The sequence below is a fragment of the Poecilia latipinna genome, unplaced genomic scaffold (assembly GCF_001443285.1).
Source record: "Poecilia latipinna isolate Pla-1442-1.1 unplaced genomic scaffold, P_latipinna-1.0 Scaffold193, whole genome shotgun sequence".
Lineage (NCBI taxonomy): Eukaryota > Metazoa > Chordata > Actinopteri > Cyprinodontiformes > Poeciliidae > Poecilia > Poecilia latipinna.
The window spans coordinates 368,456-385,400 of record NW_015112809.1 but is presented as its reverse complement, the minus strand read 5'-3'; the positions used below and the strand labels follow the sequence as shown (position 1 = coordinate 385,400).

Genomic DNA, 16,945 nt, shown 5'->3' with positions numbered 1-16,945 from the left:
TGCAGCAATGAATGCAAGTCCAAGTGGTTAGAACTGAACGTTTTCCATAGGTTTCTGTTTAAAATGTGCATTATTTTTACTAATCTTATATAACATTCCAAGACAATTTTCTGACACACTAAATATTGTTTATTTTTAGCAGTCTGTCAAAAAATAACAAGAAACAAAGGCTTGAAATACTTCAATCTATGAGTCTGAATCAGTCTATGTTGAACGTTTCTAAAATGACAAGAAACTGCTCCCTTTTTCATGATTTTCCAATTTTTCTAAGATATACTCGGATAACACACAGTTTTACTGATTTAAAGCAATCTAACATTCGGAGTTAGAAATGAAAATTGTCTGTCTATGTCTCGTAAAAGACAGTCCAATGTAGTTGAGGATAGCTCTCATACACAGCATCACAACAGCCTAAAAAGTCACCAACACTGTACATGTTGTTTGGAGAACTTTTATGCAGAGAAAAAATGCATTATTTGGACTAAGTCAAGAAATCAAGACGGTCAAGTTGATCCATGGCGCAACAACTTTTTATGGAACTTAAGTTCAGAAAAAAATATACAGTTTTTACAAACATCTTACTGTACAGCCTTAAAGTGCATGAGAAAAACTTGATTTGTTGAGAAAGTCCTCACCCAACAGAACAAGGTAATGCCATTTAACCATGTGGTTAAAAATCAGTGGCGCTTTTTAGATTCATCCATATAAACAGTAATTATTAGTACCGTATTTTCCAGACTACAGAGCGCACCGTACTATAAAGTGCATGTACTAAGTTTAAAAAAAACAACCTGGAAACGTATATATATAGGCCGCTGGTATCTCAGCCGCTCTCGGTTTTTCATAAATCTGCTATTAAAGACGCTGCCCTGCGTCTCCAACGCCGAACCATGGATTGGCTCACGCTGAGCTTACGTACAGCGGCTCTATTTCCCTCCTGTCCTGCCAGATCGATACTCCTCAACTTAAAAGCGGGATCTTTTTCTTCGTGTTGTTTCCATGATGAGGGGGTATGAGTTTGAAAACATTTATCCGTCATGCTGCTGCTAGCATGTGCTCGTTCTAAAAGAAAATTTAGCACTTTCTTCCAATGATTCACTTCCTGCTAAAGCAGAAAAGCCACAATGGGCTATAAACCGCATGGTTCAAAGCGTGGGGGAAAAGTAGCGGCCTATAGTCCGAAAAATATGGTATTTACATTTTTACTGTTTTTATTTTGTGTTTGCTCATTTATATTTACAGTACTATGCAAAATCGCTAAATCACTCGTATTTATTTCTCGTTTTCTCTGAGGTATCTAAACTACTGAAAATAGATTTGCAATATCTGGATGTCATATGTTTAAGAAATGGTGAAATGTGTAGCAAAGATCAGACACAAGGTCTTTCTTTATTGACCATGTGTTTTATGTCAGGTTTTCAGCTCTCTTGGGAATAACCCTGTTGAAGCTGTTTAAGATTTATTCAAGATGTATTTAAGATTGTTTTATTTGCAATTTTTTACAGATTCGGTCAAAAAGGTTTCAATAAATTGTGTCTATCTGACAGGCAGACAAGTTTCAAAAGATCCTTTTAACAGGTTCATCTAAGAAATCAAAGGAAAATCATTATAGCACTCTCAAAAATCTGATAAAATAATAATCAAGGTTACAATAACATTTAGTTAAAGGATCAACAGATTTGAGGTTTTCTAGTAATCCAGGAAATGTTTTTTTTAACCTAATATTACCCAGAAACCGTTAATTCATGAGATGTTTTCAGGGTCATTGCTTGAAGGTGATGAGGTAGTCTGGATAAGCTTGGTCATCGTGGAACACGACAAACATGTTGGGTCTGTTCATTCTATCCACCACGCTGTCGTATAGTATATGAGGCTGCTGGTTATCACGAGGTGGAGGAACCTTCATGCCGGTTTGGCCCAGAGTGTAGACGCCCGTCAGGACTCTAACCACAAACATCAGCTGAGAGCCATCAGCAGCAGGTCTGGAGTAGGCGGGATGGGTGGAGTAGCTGGCATTTACAGCAAAGTAGGTTCCCTCACCAAAGCTTGTTGCTACGAGACCGACAAAAATAAAGACTTCAGTAAACTATAACAAAGAGATACTTGCTGAACAGGTTTTTCCTTTTATTTACTCATTTCTTGGTTACTTTTAAGATAGACGTCACCATTTTAATTTATAAAAGCTATAAGATATAATGCATAAGATAGTTTTACCGTTTTGCCCACAGAAGCGCCTGTTGAAGCCAGTTTTCATGATGGAGTCACAGTTGTTCTCCGTTGTCCCATGGTATAGAAACTTTTCATTTGCCCCTCCCTCCTGTTTGTTCTTTTCAAATATTTTTTTCTTCTGTGCCTCATAAGCACGTCGTAGATGAATGCTCTGCACTCGCTCAATCTAACAAGAAACAGAGAAAAAAAAAATTAAGGACAGCCACCAAAAACATCCTACAGATACTTGTAAAACTCTAAATCACTCCTGAGGTAAGCAGCAACAAAGTCAATTTTTAAAAATTGTAAGTTCTTATTGGAAGCCACCGACCTTCATTACAGTTTGGTTAGCAGTTACTTTGAATCCCTGCTTCACTCTCCTGTACTCTGGTGAAGAAGACTCCAGCGTTACCCTCTTCAATACCTCACCGTGCGTCATGTTGTCCCATTCCAAAGGGAACGTGAAGTCTGGAAAATATATTAGACCACAAAATTATAGTGAAGCCGTCTTGTAAAATAAGAATATCCAGTAGGATTGCTTCTAAGTTTACAACTAAGATTTAACTACAGCTTTCACACTGAATGAGAGGAATAAACAAAAGTTATAATAAGACCAAAATCTAGTAATATGATATTTGAGTGTAAATGCTGTAGTAGTCACTACTTAGTGTAATACGTGGAAATATATATATGTATATTTAAAGAAAAAGGACAGGGCTTTAACAAAAATGAAGACGGTAATGACAGCACATTAGTTAGCTGACACATAACACATCAATAAGCATTTTGCAAAATGCTGAGTAAAAGTAGTTTGTGACATACTTCATAGATACTTTTAAAATGTAATTTTCTCACCTTCCAGATTCTCAAGTCGTTTGAGGTTTGTTTTGTAGCCTTTAGCTGAGACCATTAAGTTTTGTAGATCCACTTGCCACAAGACTCCGTGTGCATCCACAATTCCTCCTGTAACATCCCTCCTTTCCAGGTTGTAATTGGCTGTTTTGGGGACTCTGTCCCAGTTTCCATTTTTTCCCAGGATGCACCACATCACACGTTTGTACAAATCATCCTCATCCCTCCCTCTCACCTCTCTCGTCAGGGTGCCGTGCAGGTTTGAATTGAACTTCACAATTGCCCTGTTGACCCCGTCTTTCATACCGTTCACCATCAGGTTTCCAGACGGATCCTTCTTCATGTACAGACCCTCCATCCTCACCAGCTGCTGAAGATCTAACATGTCGTCTGCGTTGAGACTGTCTAGCTGCTCTTTGGGGAAGGTGTGTTCAGTACACTGATTCTTATAAAGATTCTTCATTTTTTCCATGGCATCATTAACATCCTTTCTGGTAAGACCCAGGAACAGGAATGTCGATGGCTCACTCACAGGAATGGTATCATATATGCTGAGGTCAGCAACCAGAGGTAAAGGTGCCTGTTGTTGTACCTGAGGCACCTGAAATGGTGGTGCTGGAAAAAAGGTCAAAGACATTTGTGAAAAGTCTGAACATAATATTTAAACCATCATAAGAGACACACTAGCAGGAAGCTATTTGTGAAAAATGTTCTGTTACATTTTCTTCCAGAAGTGGGGAACATCTGTGTTGCTTCTTCTTTAAAAGCTAAGAAGACGTTGATTTTAATCAGGACAAGGCGGATGGAGGTGAGGCTGTAAAAAGGACCGGATGATGTGGCCGTTTGGATTCCTCTCAGGATTGCACCTGCAACAACTGCAGGGTCCAGCCCACCGGCTCCTGCAGAAACAGATTGTCCACACAGAGTTCAGCCACACACTGCAACATTCATTATGTGTTCTCTAAAGAACACAATACACTTACCTGCACAGATGGCAGGAATCGCTACGGAGCTAAATCCCAGGCTTTCACAGTAGTCAATGATGCTGGGAACAAGAGTTTCAACAAGGCTTGCATCTTTCTCTCCACATACATGTAAGATGGCTTTACAGGGGAACAGTCCAGGGGGTGTCACAAAAACGTTTCCCCGGCTCACTTTCGCTACACACAAAGCACAGGAGATCACCACAAGAACAAACTATCTGAACTGTGTGTTGCTTTAAAACACGTGGCCAATTCTCCTCTCTTACCCGTTTTCAGCTGAGCCTCCACCACTGATCCAGCTACGGTTAAAATGTCTTTGCAAACTCCCTCTGTAATAATTAATTATGTACACTTTAATATGTTTTCTTTGCTCATGTGAAAGCAGAGCCAAGACTTGTTTCACAAAGGGTAACAATCATTTTTAATAAGGAATTCGACTTCATAAAGTGCCATTTAAAATCCATTCTTAAGAGTAACACTCTTTTAATCTCTGTAAACTTCCTAATGTTGCCTAATCAAAAAGAAAAACAATAAATCACGTTCAGCTTTTTATTCAGTTGTTCTATAGACAATAACAATAAAACAACACAAAGTCCAATAAATATTCATCCAGATAACAATCCGATTTATTAACCACTGTATAACATTTTTTTGTAAATTAACCACTGGTATTTATTGAGTCTAGATGGTAAACCAAAAACTTTTGATTATGTTTTAAACGGTGTTGGTTGAATGTTTTTGTTCCATGTGTTGTGTTCCAGGTGCTTTACTCATTTAGGTACATATTGATATCATCTTTTGTTCTTTTGTGGAAAATTTTGCTCTGACTATAAGCCACTTTGTCTCCTGGGGAACGTTTCATATCTGTTTGGACATCTGAGAAATTTAAATAGCTTTTTTTTATACTATATGGTAATTATGCCAACAAATTGCATGAGTTATTTTAGTTTAATCAAAGATCATAAACTGAACATTTTATTGCAGTCTGATAAGCCACAAGCTAATTTTCGAGACCTCATGATGGTCAAATTCAGTAATATAGCTTAAAGCCTCATGTCTCCACACATTTAGTCCTATTTGGAGGTTCAGTTTGCCTGACACCACATGCTTCCTGAAAACCAATCAAAATCCATGAAATCCTCTCAAACGTGTTTTATGGGTAAATCCTGTGAAGCCGAATCATATGACCTGGTCTTATTCTGTTTGTCAACGATCTGTTGCTGCTGCCATGATTTTAAGTGTGTATGTATTCATTCATCCTCTTTTCTGCTCAGTAATATGCTTCAGTGTGTGTCAACAAACAACTTTACAGCTACAGTTCCTTCCTTGGACTTTGACCTTCAAATGCTCACTTCCTGATCACCTACCATTGTAGAAGTTGACAAAGTCGGTAGTGTTCACCACAACGTCTGTAGTCTCGTTAGTGATGTCGCCGAACACCAACTGCAGTTTGACCCCGCCTCCTACAGTGAGGTTGATGTCATCGAGGTCACTGGTGAGGGATCCGAAGAGTGCTGAGAGAAAGAAGCCGTCCTGAAGTTTGATGCCAATAAAATGTTTATATGCTACAAAATTATGAACTGCCAATAAAGTCTGGTTTACCTTTGCCTCTCTGGTTCATGATTGAGCTGAGATGTTTGTATACTTCATGGTAGCTCTGGAAATAATTAAAATCAATAATAAATGTTTTGTAACATTTATTTAAACTCCATACTTTGCCTTTAAGAGGTACCTCCTCAGAGTCTGGATAGCCCGGTTTAATGACGATGTGGATGGTGGTGAGATTTCCACATTGGTCAGACAATGCAAATTGGCGAATGCTTTCCTTCAGAATTTGAACGGCTTCACTCAAGGGGTATTTTAGGAGAAGTCCAGGCCCGATAACAGGAATGGCCACTGAACTGAAGCCCTTCTCTGCACAGAGGTCCAAACATCTTCTTAGCCCCCTAGAAAGAGCCTGGAAGACAAGAATAAAATATTTCCCTGTGTTAATAAGAATCCATCAATCCACAGGCCATACGGGATACATGGTCCTTCCTGTTCTAGGGGTATCCCTCTGCTATCAGACTTGAAATCTTCTGAAGAATGGCACATAGTCATCCTGATTAATGCCAAAAACTCCACAATCAAACAATGAGTCCAAGCTCATCCCGTCTCATAGCGACTCAATCTGTCTTTTATGAGGCAAGTCACCTTATGAAGGATGCTAAGTTCAGCCACTTGAAACCGTGGATTATTCTCTCCGTAAATAGTTCTTGATTTTTGAAGTTCTGATTTCTCACCTGCACTCCTTTTCCTCCAACTCCATCCCAGGCCAGGCACTCTATGCAGAATATCTTGGAGCAACCTAGAGAAGTGCTGGCACTGACCTCCAGAACATCACCAGGAATGAGGGAAGAATTTGCAGCCGATAAGTTGAACTTTGACTGGACCACATCTCCGCCTTTCACAAGCAATGATTTGCCAATATTTGTTGAAGACAGCTGCCTGCCGTGTGTGGGGACGACCAAAACATTCACCTGTGGAAACGTTTAGAAATAGCATTAATGGAAAACTGACAACCTGATCATATCGGGCCAGTAATGTCAGTTTGTCAGACATTACTGCCAATGTCAGACATCCTTACATTGGCAGGATGTGAGACATGCTTTCTCACATCCTGCCAAATGTGTGAAAGAAAATAAAGGAAAATGGTCAAACCTGCTCTTTCTCTAAGCTGCCAATCTTGATTTCTAGGTTGATTTTGACTGGACTGTTTCCAACAGTGCTGAAGCGAGTCCTGGGAGTTGACGGTCTTGGTGTGATGCTGCTGAGGCTTCGCTGTTTGTTTGCCACAGTTGGTGAGCTAACAACTTGTTGTTCCCTAATAATCACCTGACAGGAAGTTTCAACCAGCTCCTTGCTGACTTTACCAGCTCCTTGGAAGTACTGCAGCGCCCCAGGACCATCCAGAACCAGTTTGTCCATCGTCATGCTGGCCAGAGTTGACCCGAGGGCTTGTTTGGTCTCCTGAACCCGCGAACGAGGACCAGACAAAAGAACACAAGGATTTGGAAAAGAGGAGGCTTTGAGTGTCACATCGGTCTGCTTCATGCCAAGTATTCCTAAGATTTTATCAAAGCAGTCAACAAGTTCAGGATACTGCAGACTGATAACCTCTTGAGTTGAAACCTGATTTGCCTGGAAGGAATAAATAAGCTCTTTAAGCTTGTTCACGTGTTCAGTGTAGCCCACCAGCTTCACTCTGGATGATGAAGTGCCACTGGATCCAGGAAGGAAGCTAAAGTTCACTCTGAGCTCGCCACGGTTTTCCTCGCTCTTGGCTCTGTTGAGGATTTCCTTGAGTGTGTCTAGATCTGGAGCCACAGCTGCAGCACCCTGAAGAGTCACACTGGACTCATTCAGATCTCTCAGCACCGCCATCTCTGCTTCCCTCAGAGCATCCGAAGACAAACTGGACAGAACCAGTTCGGATCCCACCTCCAGGGACACTGGGCTTCTGAGACTTTGCTCAAACCGTGTTTGGTACTTGTAGATGACGCTGCTAGTCGCCATGAAGGTTAATAAATCATTGGAAAGATTAACCCTCTTTTCTTGTATTTTCTTAATCAGTTCGTTAAGTTTGGCTTCACCAAGCTGCACCTTATCTTCAGGACCTTCTAAGATGATGATGTTAGAGGCCCTGCTGATTTTCACCTCTGGACAACTTGCACTCATCTCTCGGTTGAACTCCTCCTCAATCATCTTGAACCGTTTCTCCACAACCGGCTGCTCTTTGCGAATTGGTATGCTTTTCTCCAGAACCGCAATCTTGTCCTTCACTACACATGTCTCCCCTACAACCACAGCATAGCCACTCTCTGAGTACACTCTCACATCATCAGACACAAAGAAGGGATCCTGTAGAACCTTCTTGACTCGTTTGGGCTCAAGGACATGATGGCAGGTGTAGGCCTCAATGACATTGATGAAGGTCCGGTCCACTTGTAGCTCCCAGTTTTCTGCTGTGCCATCAAAAGCTCCTCCAGGCCCTTTCTCTATGTTCCCCCTCACCACTGCCTCTTCTTCCTCAAAATCTAGCTGTATCGTGCAGCCGATTGCAGAGAACTGCTTCTGCAGTATTTTGTAAGCTTTAGGGTTGTCTCTCATGTAGAACAAGAGAAAGATGTCTGTCCTGAAAGTCTTCTCAAAGCCTTTTGTGCTGAGTTTAGTAGTCGTCTGAAAGAGCAAAACAGCAAAATTAATGAATTTGTTACGTAGCCGAAAAATGGACACAGACAAAATTAATTAGAAAAAACATTGTGCCTTGGGAAACCTACCACATTTTATTTCCAAAAACAAAAATGTATTTATTGGTATTTTATGTGATAGACCAACACATTGTAGTACCAGAAAAGTGTCTGAAAACTTCAGACAAACCTGAAGACAAACTTTTGTTCCCTGTTCTCTGAACTTCAGAGAACAAACATCATGAAGACCAGGGATCATGGAAGATGGGGTTAGTGAGAAAGTTCTAGAGAAGTTTAACTCAAAGTTAGGTTATAAAGCAGTACCCCAAAACTGGAACGTCTCTCATAGATCTGCTCAATCCATTATCTTTGAAAAAATTGGAAGAATTGAAAGACTGTAGAAAACTGCAACCCAAAACGACATGACTATCCATGAGTGTCGACATCATTTGTGTACTCTACATGTAAAAGCAGCTCATTTCCAATTTTCCACAAATCATGTGGAGGATTGATGAAACATGAGGAAAAGGGTGATCTGGTCATTAGATTCAGGCGTGTTGAAGCATGGATGCATCTAGTAGCTCAATTTGTTTGGACCTGCTTCAGAACAACACACACACACACACACACACACACACACACACACACACACACACACACACACACACACACACACACACACACACATACATACATACATACATACACAAATACATACATACATACATACATATATATATATATATATATATTAGAACATTCTAGACAATTTCCCGATTTAAATCATTTAAATCCAATACAGAGTCTGTGCAACACTTCAACACTTCAGACTTGCTCTGCCCATCAGGTCTAGCTGGGCGTCAGCCATTTTAAAAAAAAAAAGAAGTGGGCAAAACATTTCGACTCCTAGATGTGCAAATTCAGCAGCAACATGGACCCAGAAACTGCGGCAGCAAAAAATGGTTCTACTAATAACTGACCCAAGGAGGCTGAATACCCATGTGTGTCACACTAGTCAGAGATTTGCTCCGTAAGAATCTGAAAAATCATGTGTAATTTTTGTTACACTTAATAAATACGACTTTGAATTAGTCAATCATATAAAGTCTCAAAAATATAAATTCAAGTTCATGTTTATAATGTGGCAAAATAAGATGTATATATGCATTCTGCAAGATACTTTGTATTATGTTTGTGAAATATTGAAATATTTCTCTTAGAAAAATAAAGACCATGCAAGTTACTACTAAACACTACTGTGACTCAAATCCACCAAAGTCAGAAAAATAAGGAAAACTGATCTGATCAGTTGAAAATGAAACCAAAAGAAAAATCAAGACAAATATGCACTGCTATGTTTAGTCAACAACGCTAGGCCCTGTTGAAGTTTTATCCTGCTTATATAAAAAAAGTATAAACATATATATTTGTAATAAACTAGAGCTCACTTGTGATTGGCTTGTCGATGGCTGATCCTGGGTCTGTGGTGAACTGCTCCGAGTCACGGTCAGGTGTACATCTCCCCCAGGAAGACTAATAGTATGAGTTTTCCTCTGTAAAACCCTTTCCTGGACTAGAAGATGGAAGAGAATAGTAATGATGTCCGTTTTAAATCTGCATGCATGCTCTTATTTAAGCCAGATGTCATTGCGTACCTTCTTGTTCCTTGAAGCAGACTTTATAGATGTTGTCTCCCACCTTTTCAACCCCACCACAGTCGCCTCCCCCGGAGTCTCTTCTTTTCTGAAAGTGTCTGCTGACCTTTTCCTTCTCTCTGTCTGTTAAATATCTGGCCTCAAAATACAGCGGATATGGATATTCAGCCATTTTTGACTTCTAAACTGAGAGAGGACTTCTTGTTCTTGTCCGTAATCTGACTAAACAGCATTCACTGAAGAGCTAGTTTCACTTTCTGTTATTTGTCACCTCCCCTTCATGCTTGTGACACACCCAGTCCGGTAACAGTTCGGGAAATGGAAAACTAGAAGGTATTTCCTGGTGTCACTGTTGAACACTGGCAAATCAAAAATAAATGAAAGACAATAATACCCACTGATCATGATAATATTTATTAATGTGCAAACACAGCATCTAACATTTCATGTGGCAATGACATAACGTGCAATTTTGCAATATCCCTACATTCACTGTGTAGAAGAAATATATTTGCACACAAGTACTACTAATAACCCTAGTAATACTCAAGCTGCGTCCCACATGCCATATATGTAATCATAATAAAACTTAACTGTTTTGTTATTTGTTGAAATATGTGTGAACTGGTTCCATCTCTAATTTTAAGAGCCAAAGGAGTTAAAAGGAAATCACCACAGGACCTTCAGAAAATCTGATAAAATAATAATAAAGACAGCTTTCAAAGTTACAATAAAGTCTATCTTAAGTATCAACATATTTGAGGTTTTAGTGAAAATTTGTATGTCTTCTACTTTTAACCTAGTTACCCAGAAACCATTATTTCACTCTAACTTTGATAGGACCATGAGACGTTTTCAGGGTCATTGCTTGAAGGTGATGAGGTAGTCCGGATAAGCTTGGTTATCATGAAACACAACATGTTGGGTCTGTCCATTTTATCCACCAACCTGTCATAACGTATATGAGGCTGCTGGTTATCGAGAGGCGGAGGAACCTTCATGCCGCTTTGGCCCAGAGTCTGCGCTTTGTCTGGTTCCTCACCTAGGAGTCTGGCTTGGGTAACCCTACCATGGCCATAAAGCCCCAGACAGCACAGCTCCTAGGATCACTGGGACACTCAAACCCCTCCACCACAATAAGGTGGCAGCCCATGGAGAGGAAGAAAAGAAATGTGTCCTCTAAACCAGTGTTTCTCAACCCTGGTCCTCACCGCCCCCCTGTCCTGCATGTTTTAGGTATTTCCCTTCTGCCACACACCTGAATTGTATCTATTGGTGATTAACAGGCTTCTGCAGTACTTGATGGTCATGCAGTCATTTGAATCAGCTGTTCTGGAATAGAGGCACATCTAAAACATGCAGACCAGGGCGCCGGTGAGGACCAGGGTTGAGAAACACTGGTCTAAACCATCTCATCTCACATAATTACCACAGTAACCAGGGACAACTTTTATAAGCATGAGCATGATATGTTAACTGAAACAAAAAAATCTGTATTTTCTCTTCTTTCTTATGCACTTCTTGTTACTGTGCACTATTTTATTTTATATTTGTATCATGTTCGAATAAAATTTCATTTCATTTCATTTCATTTCATTTCATAAGTAGGCCAGTAGGGCTGACCCCTCCCTGGCATTTACAATGAAGGTGTTAAACTAAACAACTAAAAAATAAGCTAAAAATAAATACATTTGAGAAATACTGTATCACATTTTGTTGAATTTTCAACAAACCTGGTGTCAAACCGCCTGGGGAAAATCCTGGGGTCTTTCCGAATTTCTAACTTCTGACAGCCCCATTCAGCTAACTGTCTGTCATGGCTCAGAATGATTGACAGGCGTCTAGCCACGTCCCCTCGGTTTGCAGCTCATTATGGCTAATTTTGGTCAGCCCAGGGCCAGCCCGCGGCCACAGGATTCAACCAATCAGAATGGACTTGCCTTGAGCGCAAGTCTGTGTGGGCGTGGTTCGGCGTAGACTGGGTAGGTGCAATGGCAAGCAATATTGGCATAAATGAGGTGGATTATTCAATCAATAATCCCTTTTCCTTAATGTCTATTGAGGGAAAATGGAGGTGAAGAGGTTGGGGCCAGACAGACCAGAGTATATTCAAATCCAGCAACGAGAAAAAAAGGCAAAACCGCGAGTTTGCAGGTTCCAGTAACAGATTAACAGGTGTTGGCTGAAATGCAATGCTCTGAGTCCATTATGTTAAAGCAGGGAAACACCTAAATCATCCAGAGCAGTGTGGCTTGAGGACCTGGGGTGGGAAACACTGGAGTAACCTACCCAAGTATACAGGAGGTGTCTGATCAGATCAGATCTACAAAGTCCAGCCAAACAGTGAAACTACATGGTTGTTAGAAGAAGAGGGAACAACTGCACTAACCCACCAAGGAATATGATGGGTAGAGTGAGAAAAGAAAAACTCTCATCATTACACTTAACATCCATGAACTAAGTACTGTTGAGGTCCAAAGTCCTAATTTCAGATGAAAGTCCATCCATCCATCCATCCATCCATCCATTTTCTAACACCCTTGTCCCTAGTGGGGTTGGGAGGGTGCGAGAGACTTTTTGCCTCTCGCACAAAAAGTCTCCAGCGAACTTTTCGTGCGAGAGGCAGGGTCACCCTGGACAGGAGGCCAGTCTGTCGCAGGGCATTCAGATGAAAGTAAAGTTTTCATTTCATTTGGAAATCAAGATCCCAGAGTCTGGAGGAAGACTGGAGAGGTCAAGAGCAAAGTTTCCACCGTCTATGATGTGAGGTGCCATGCCATCTGTTGATGTGTTATCTGAAGTCCACACTCAACACAGCCATCTACATGGAAATTTTACAGCACTTTCATGCTTCCTTCTGCCGACAATGATGCTGAAGTAAGGGCTTAAAACTTGTTCACACTGACAAAGGTACCAAAAGTTAGTGCAGTGATTGTTGTGTTACTGAGCTTGATTGGTCAGCAAACGCTCTGGACTCTAAAACTGAGAAGTATTGTAAAAAAAAAGGAAAAGCAGAGACAGCAAACTTAACAATTCAGATTACCTGAAAACTCTAATTAAAGCAATCTGGGCTTCCATGACCGCAGAAACAACTGTCCATGCCACGCCACATTAATGTAGCAATTCATGCAAATCCAAACAAATGCATATAAATGAACATTTTCCAGAAGTTTTGTTTAAAATGTGCATTATTTTTACTACCCTTATATGCCATCCTAAGAATATTTTCTGAGACACCAAATATTGAGTTTTCATTAGCCATACATCCAAAATGCTAGAAATAAAGGCTTGAAATATTTAAATCTATGAATCTATATGAACATTTAAAATAACACTGAGAATAGAACCAGTTTCTCTTTCTAAAATGACAACTGCTACCTTTTTCACGATTTTCTAATATTTTTTATAGCAAACAATTCTTCAATTTCACATTCAGAATTAGAATGAAAATAGTCTGTTTTTGTCTCGTAAAAGACAGTCCAATGTAGTTGAGGATATAAACAGAGCAACAGCCTAAAAAGTCACCAACACATGTTCTGTTATGAGAACTTTTATTCAGAGAAAAATGTATTAATTGGGCTAAATTAAGAAATCAAGACGGTCAACTGAAATACACAGGAGAAAAAGATCAAGTTGATCCATGGCACAAAAACTTTTTATGGGATTTAAGTTCACATACAACGTCTTCACAAACACGACCCAGAAAAAAAAAATCTGTTTTTATAAATATTTTACTGTACAGCCTTAAAGTGCATTAGAAAAACCTGCTCCTCTGCTCTGTCACTCAACAGAACAAGTTAACGCAAAAATGAAAAATGTAGTTAAAAATCAGTGGTACTTTTTAGATTCATTCATGTAAACAGTAATCATTGTACATTTGTATATTTTATTGCTTTTACTTTGTGCTTGTTTATTTATATTTACAATATTGCAAACCTTTAAATCACTCTTACTTATTTCATGTTGCTTATGTTGAGTCTGATTTTGTTGTCCTTTTTTCAGTTTTGAAACATTTAGTTTGGCTAATAGCTGTTTTTTTCTCTCAGGCATCAAAATTATTGAAAATAGATTTGCAGTGTCTGAAAGTCATGTGTTTAAAAAATGCTATAATATGTAGCAAAGACCAGACACAGGACCTTTATTGCTCATCGATTGTATGGTAGGATTTTACCGATCTTGGAAATCACCTTGTTGGCGTCATTCAAGATTTATTAAAAATGTTTTTGAAATTGTTTTATTTGCCTTTTATTTTGTTTTTTTACAAATTCAGCCCAAAAAAGTTTCAACAAATCATGTCTGACAGGGAGATGTTGATGAGTTTCAAAAGGTCTTATTAACTGTTTTATTTGTTGATATGTGTGTGAACTGGTTCAGTCTCTAATTTTATGAGTCAAAGAAATCAAGGAAAAGAATTACAAGACTTTCAGAAAGTCTGATAAAATAATAATCAATCAGACTTAAAAGATTTTATTAAGCTCTTGTTAAAGTATTCAAGGTTTTATTAAACTCCAATAAAAATCTGTATTTTTTATGTTTTTAATCTTCATTGTTACCCAGAAAATGATGACCTTCATAGGTCATTGTTTGAAGGTGATGAGGTAGTCCGGATAAGCTTGGTTATCATGAAAAACGACAAACATGTTGGGTCTGTTCATTCTATCCACCACACTGTCGTAACGTATATGAGGCTCCTGGTCGTCGAGAGGCGGAGGAACCTTCATGCCGGTTTGGCCCAGAGTGTAGACGCCCGTCAGGACTCTAACCACAAACATCAGCTGAGAGCCATCAGCAGCAGGTCTGGAGTAGGTGGGATGGGTGGAGTAGCTGGCATTTACAGCAAAGTAGGTTCCCTCACCGTATCTTGTTGCTATGAGACCGACAAAAATAAATAAAGATTTTAGCAAATTAAAACAAAAACATACTTGCTGAACAGATTTTTCCTTATATATTTACTAGATTTCATTGCTACTTTTAAGGTAGACGTCACCAATTTAGCTTACAAAAGCTATAAGATATAATGCATAAGATAGTTTTACCGTTTTGCCCACAGAAGCGCCTGTTGAAGCCAGTTTTCATGATGGAGTCACAGTTGTCCTCCGTTGTCCCATGGTATAAAAACTTTTCGTTTGCTCCTCCCTCCTGTTTGTTCTTTCCAAATATTAGTGTTTTCTGTGCCTCATAAGTACGTCGTAGAGGAATGTTCTGCACTCGCTCAATCTAACAGGAGAAACAGAGAAAAAACAGCTAACCCACCAATCTCAGTTGTTGGCACCTCTAAAGAAAATACATTAAAAACTCTTTTAAAAAATATCAAATTTGACAAAAAATAAAAAAAGAAAATACAGATTTTAAAGATCCACTAATGTGTAAATTTTGTATGTTTCTGTACTATCATAAGAGAGCCTCCTGCTTCTAGAAACAGTCTAAGAGGAAAAAAAAAACAAAAAAAAAAACAGCCATTTTTGGGGAATAAGTAAATGTTCCCCTGGTGTCTGCAAAAAAAACAGCCTGTTTCAAAAACCTCAATTGTTGCTTTACAATTTGTTATCTAGCAACTCCAACCCAAGAGAAGCTTCACCCACTTCATTCAAGATGTTAAATACCGCAGCACAATGGCTGCTGGAAAAGGAAAATGTTTTGTTAGTGGCTGCAATAGGCAGGTGTCCATACATTTTCTCCCAGTCACATAGAACAGAGATGCATGACTTCATTTTGTTTTTGCTTGCTTTTTACTTACAATATATTTCCAGTAGTGTTGATAAATATATTTTCTTTTTGTAAGTGTACATATATATTACCTATACATATGTAAATTACGTGTAAAATCTTTAGTCGCATTGATTACTGCAACAGCATCTTCACAGGTCTGACTAATAAATCAATCAAACAGCTGCAGCTGATCCAGAACGCTGCTGCTCGCGTTCTCACTAAAACCAGGAAGATAATAATCCTCTGACATATGTTAGGAATCAAAATCCTGCACTGTTTGTCCTTAGGCATAATGCGTGTCATGAACATTTAAGCATGATCTTTTAATATTAAAAAAATTAACATGCAGAAAAATGTTAATGGACTGCTTCAGATAGTGTTAGAATATAATAAACCATGCATTCTCTCATATCAGAAACATCAGTATCATTTATCTTAATTTTTTCCGAGGTACCTGGATGGAATGTGGTCAATGTTAAAAAGAAAATAAATACCAAGGGCAGTTATCAAAAATATCACAAGAGTACTTGTAAAACTCTAAATCATTTCTGAGTTAAGCAGTAGGCAAAGGCAGAGTTTTTAAAATTGTAAATTATAAATCCTTATTGGAAGCCACCGACCTTCATTACAGTTTGGTTAGCAGTTAGTTTGAATCCCTGCTTCACTCTCCTGTACTCTGGTGAAGAAGACTCCAGCGTTACCCTCTTCAATACCTCACCGTGCGTCATGTTGTCCCATTCCAAAGGGAACGTGAAGTCTGGAAAATATATTAGACCACAAAATTAGAGAGTTTTTTTTTTTTTTTTTTTTTTTTCCAGTTAGTGAACCTGTGTTATAAAATAAGAATATCCAATAGGATTGTTTCTAAGATTACAACTAAGAATTAACCACAGCTTTGACACTGAATGAGAGGAATAAACAAAAGTTATATTAACACCAATATACAGTAGTATGATATTTGATTATAAAAATTGTAGCAGTCACCATTTAGTGTAAGAAGTGGAAACTAAAATACATTTTTTATCAAAAGAAAAAGGACAAGGACTTAAACAAAAATGAGGAGGGTAATAACAGCAAATTAGCTAGCTGATAGTTACAAACACATTCATAACATTTTGCAAAATACTGAGTAAAAGTAGCTTCTGACCTATTATTTTAAAATCTGCCTTTCTCACCTTCCAGATTCTCAAGTCGTTTGAGGTTTGTTTTGTGTCCTGCAGAAGTGACCATTAAGTTTTGTAGATCCACTTGCCACAAGACTCCGTGTGCATCCACAATTCCTCCTGTAACATCCCTCCTTTCCAGGTTG

At 38.9% G+C, this 16,945-nt stretch overlaps 1 protein-coding gene across 4 annotated transcripts in view; it reads right to left on the bottom strand.

The window, feature by feature from the left end:
* Positions 1-1,206: 1,206 nt before the first annotated feature.
* Positions 1,207-16,945, bottom strand: part of LOC106946481 (poly [ADP-ribose] polymerase 14-like) — a 32,975-nt gene continuing 17,236 nt past the window's right edge. The window contains exons 1-15 of one of the 4 annotated variants that reach the window (XM_015030829.1): positions 11,661-11,784; positions 9,928-10,286; positions 9,721-9,845; positions 6,744-8,261; positions 6,326-6,562; positions 5,776-6,000; positions 5,646-5,700; positions 5,411-5,557; positions 4,310-4,372; positions 4,044-4,220; positions 3,780-3,959; positions 3,064-3,675; positions 2,540-2,676; positions 2,215-2,395; positions 1,207-2,052 (exon numbers count right to left, since the gene is read on the bottom strand). In XM_015030829.1, the coding sequence (XP_014886315.1) occupies positions 1,763-2,052; positions 2,215-2,395; positions 2,540-2,676; positions 3,064-3,675; positions 3,780-3,959; positions 4,044-4,220; positions 4,310-4,372; positions 5,411-5,557; positions 5,646-5,700; positions 5,776-6,000; positions 6,326-6,562; positions 6,744-8,261; positions 9,721-9,845; positions 9,928-10,099 (4,119 nt within the window). In that variant the 5' untranslated portion in view covers positions 10,100-10,286; positions 11,661-11,784 and the 3' untranslated portion in view covers positions 1,207-1,762. Of the gene's footprint in view, positions 2,053-2,214; positions 2,396-2,539; positions 2,677-3,063; positions 3,676-3,779; positions 3,960-4,043; positions 4,221-4,309; positions 4,373-5,410; positions 5,558-5,645; positions 5,701-5,775; positions 6,001-6,325; positions 6,563-6,743; positions 8,262-9,720; positions 9,846-9,927; positions 10,287-11,660; positions 11,785-14,642; positions 14,795-14,963; positions 15,145-16,256; positions 16,394-16,945 lie in introns of those variants that run through there. The other 3 variants (XM_015030831.1, XM_015030833.1, XM_015030832.1) reach the window with 3 other exon arrangements.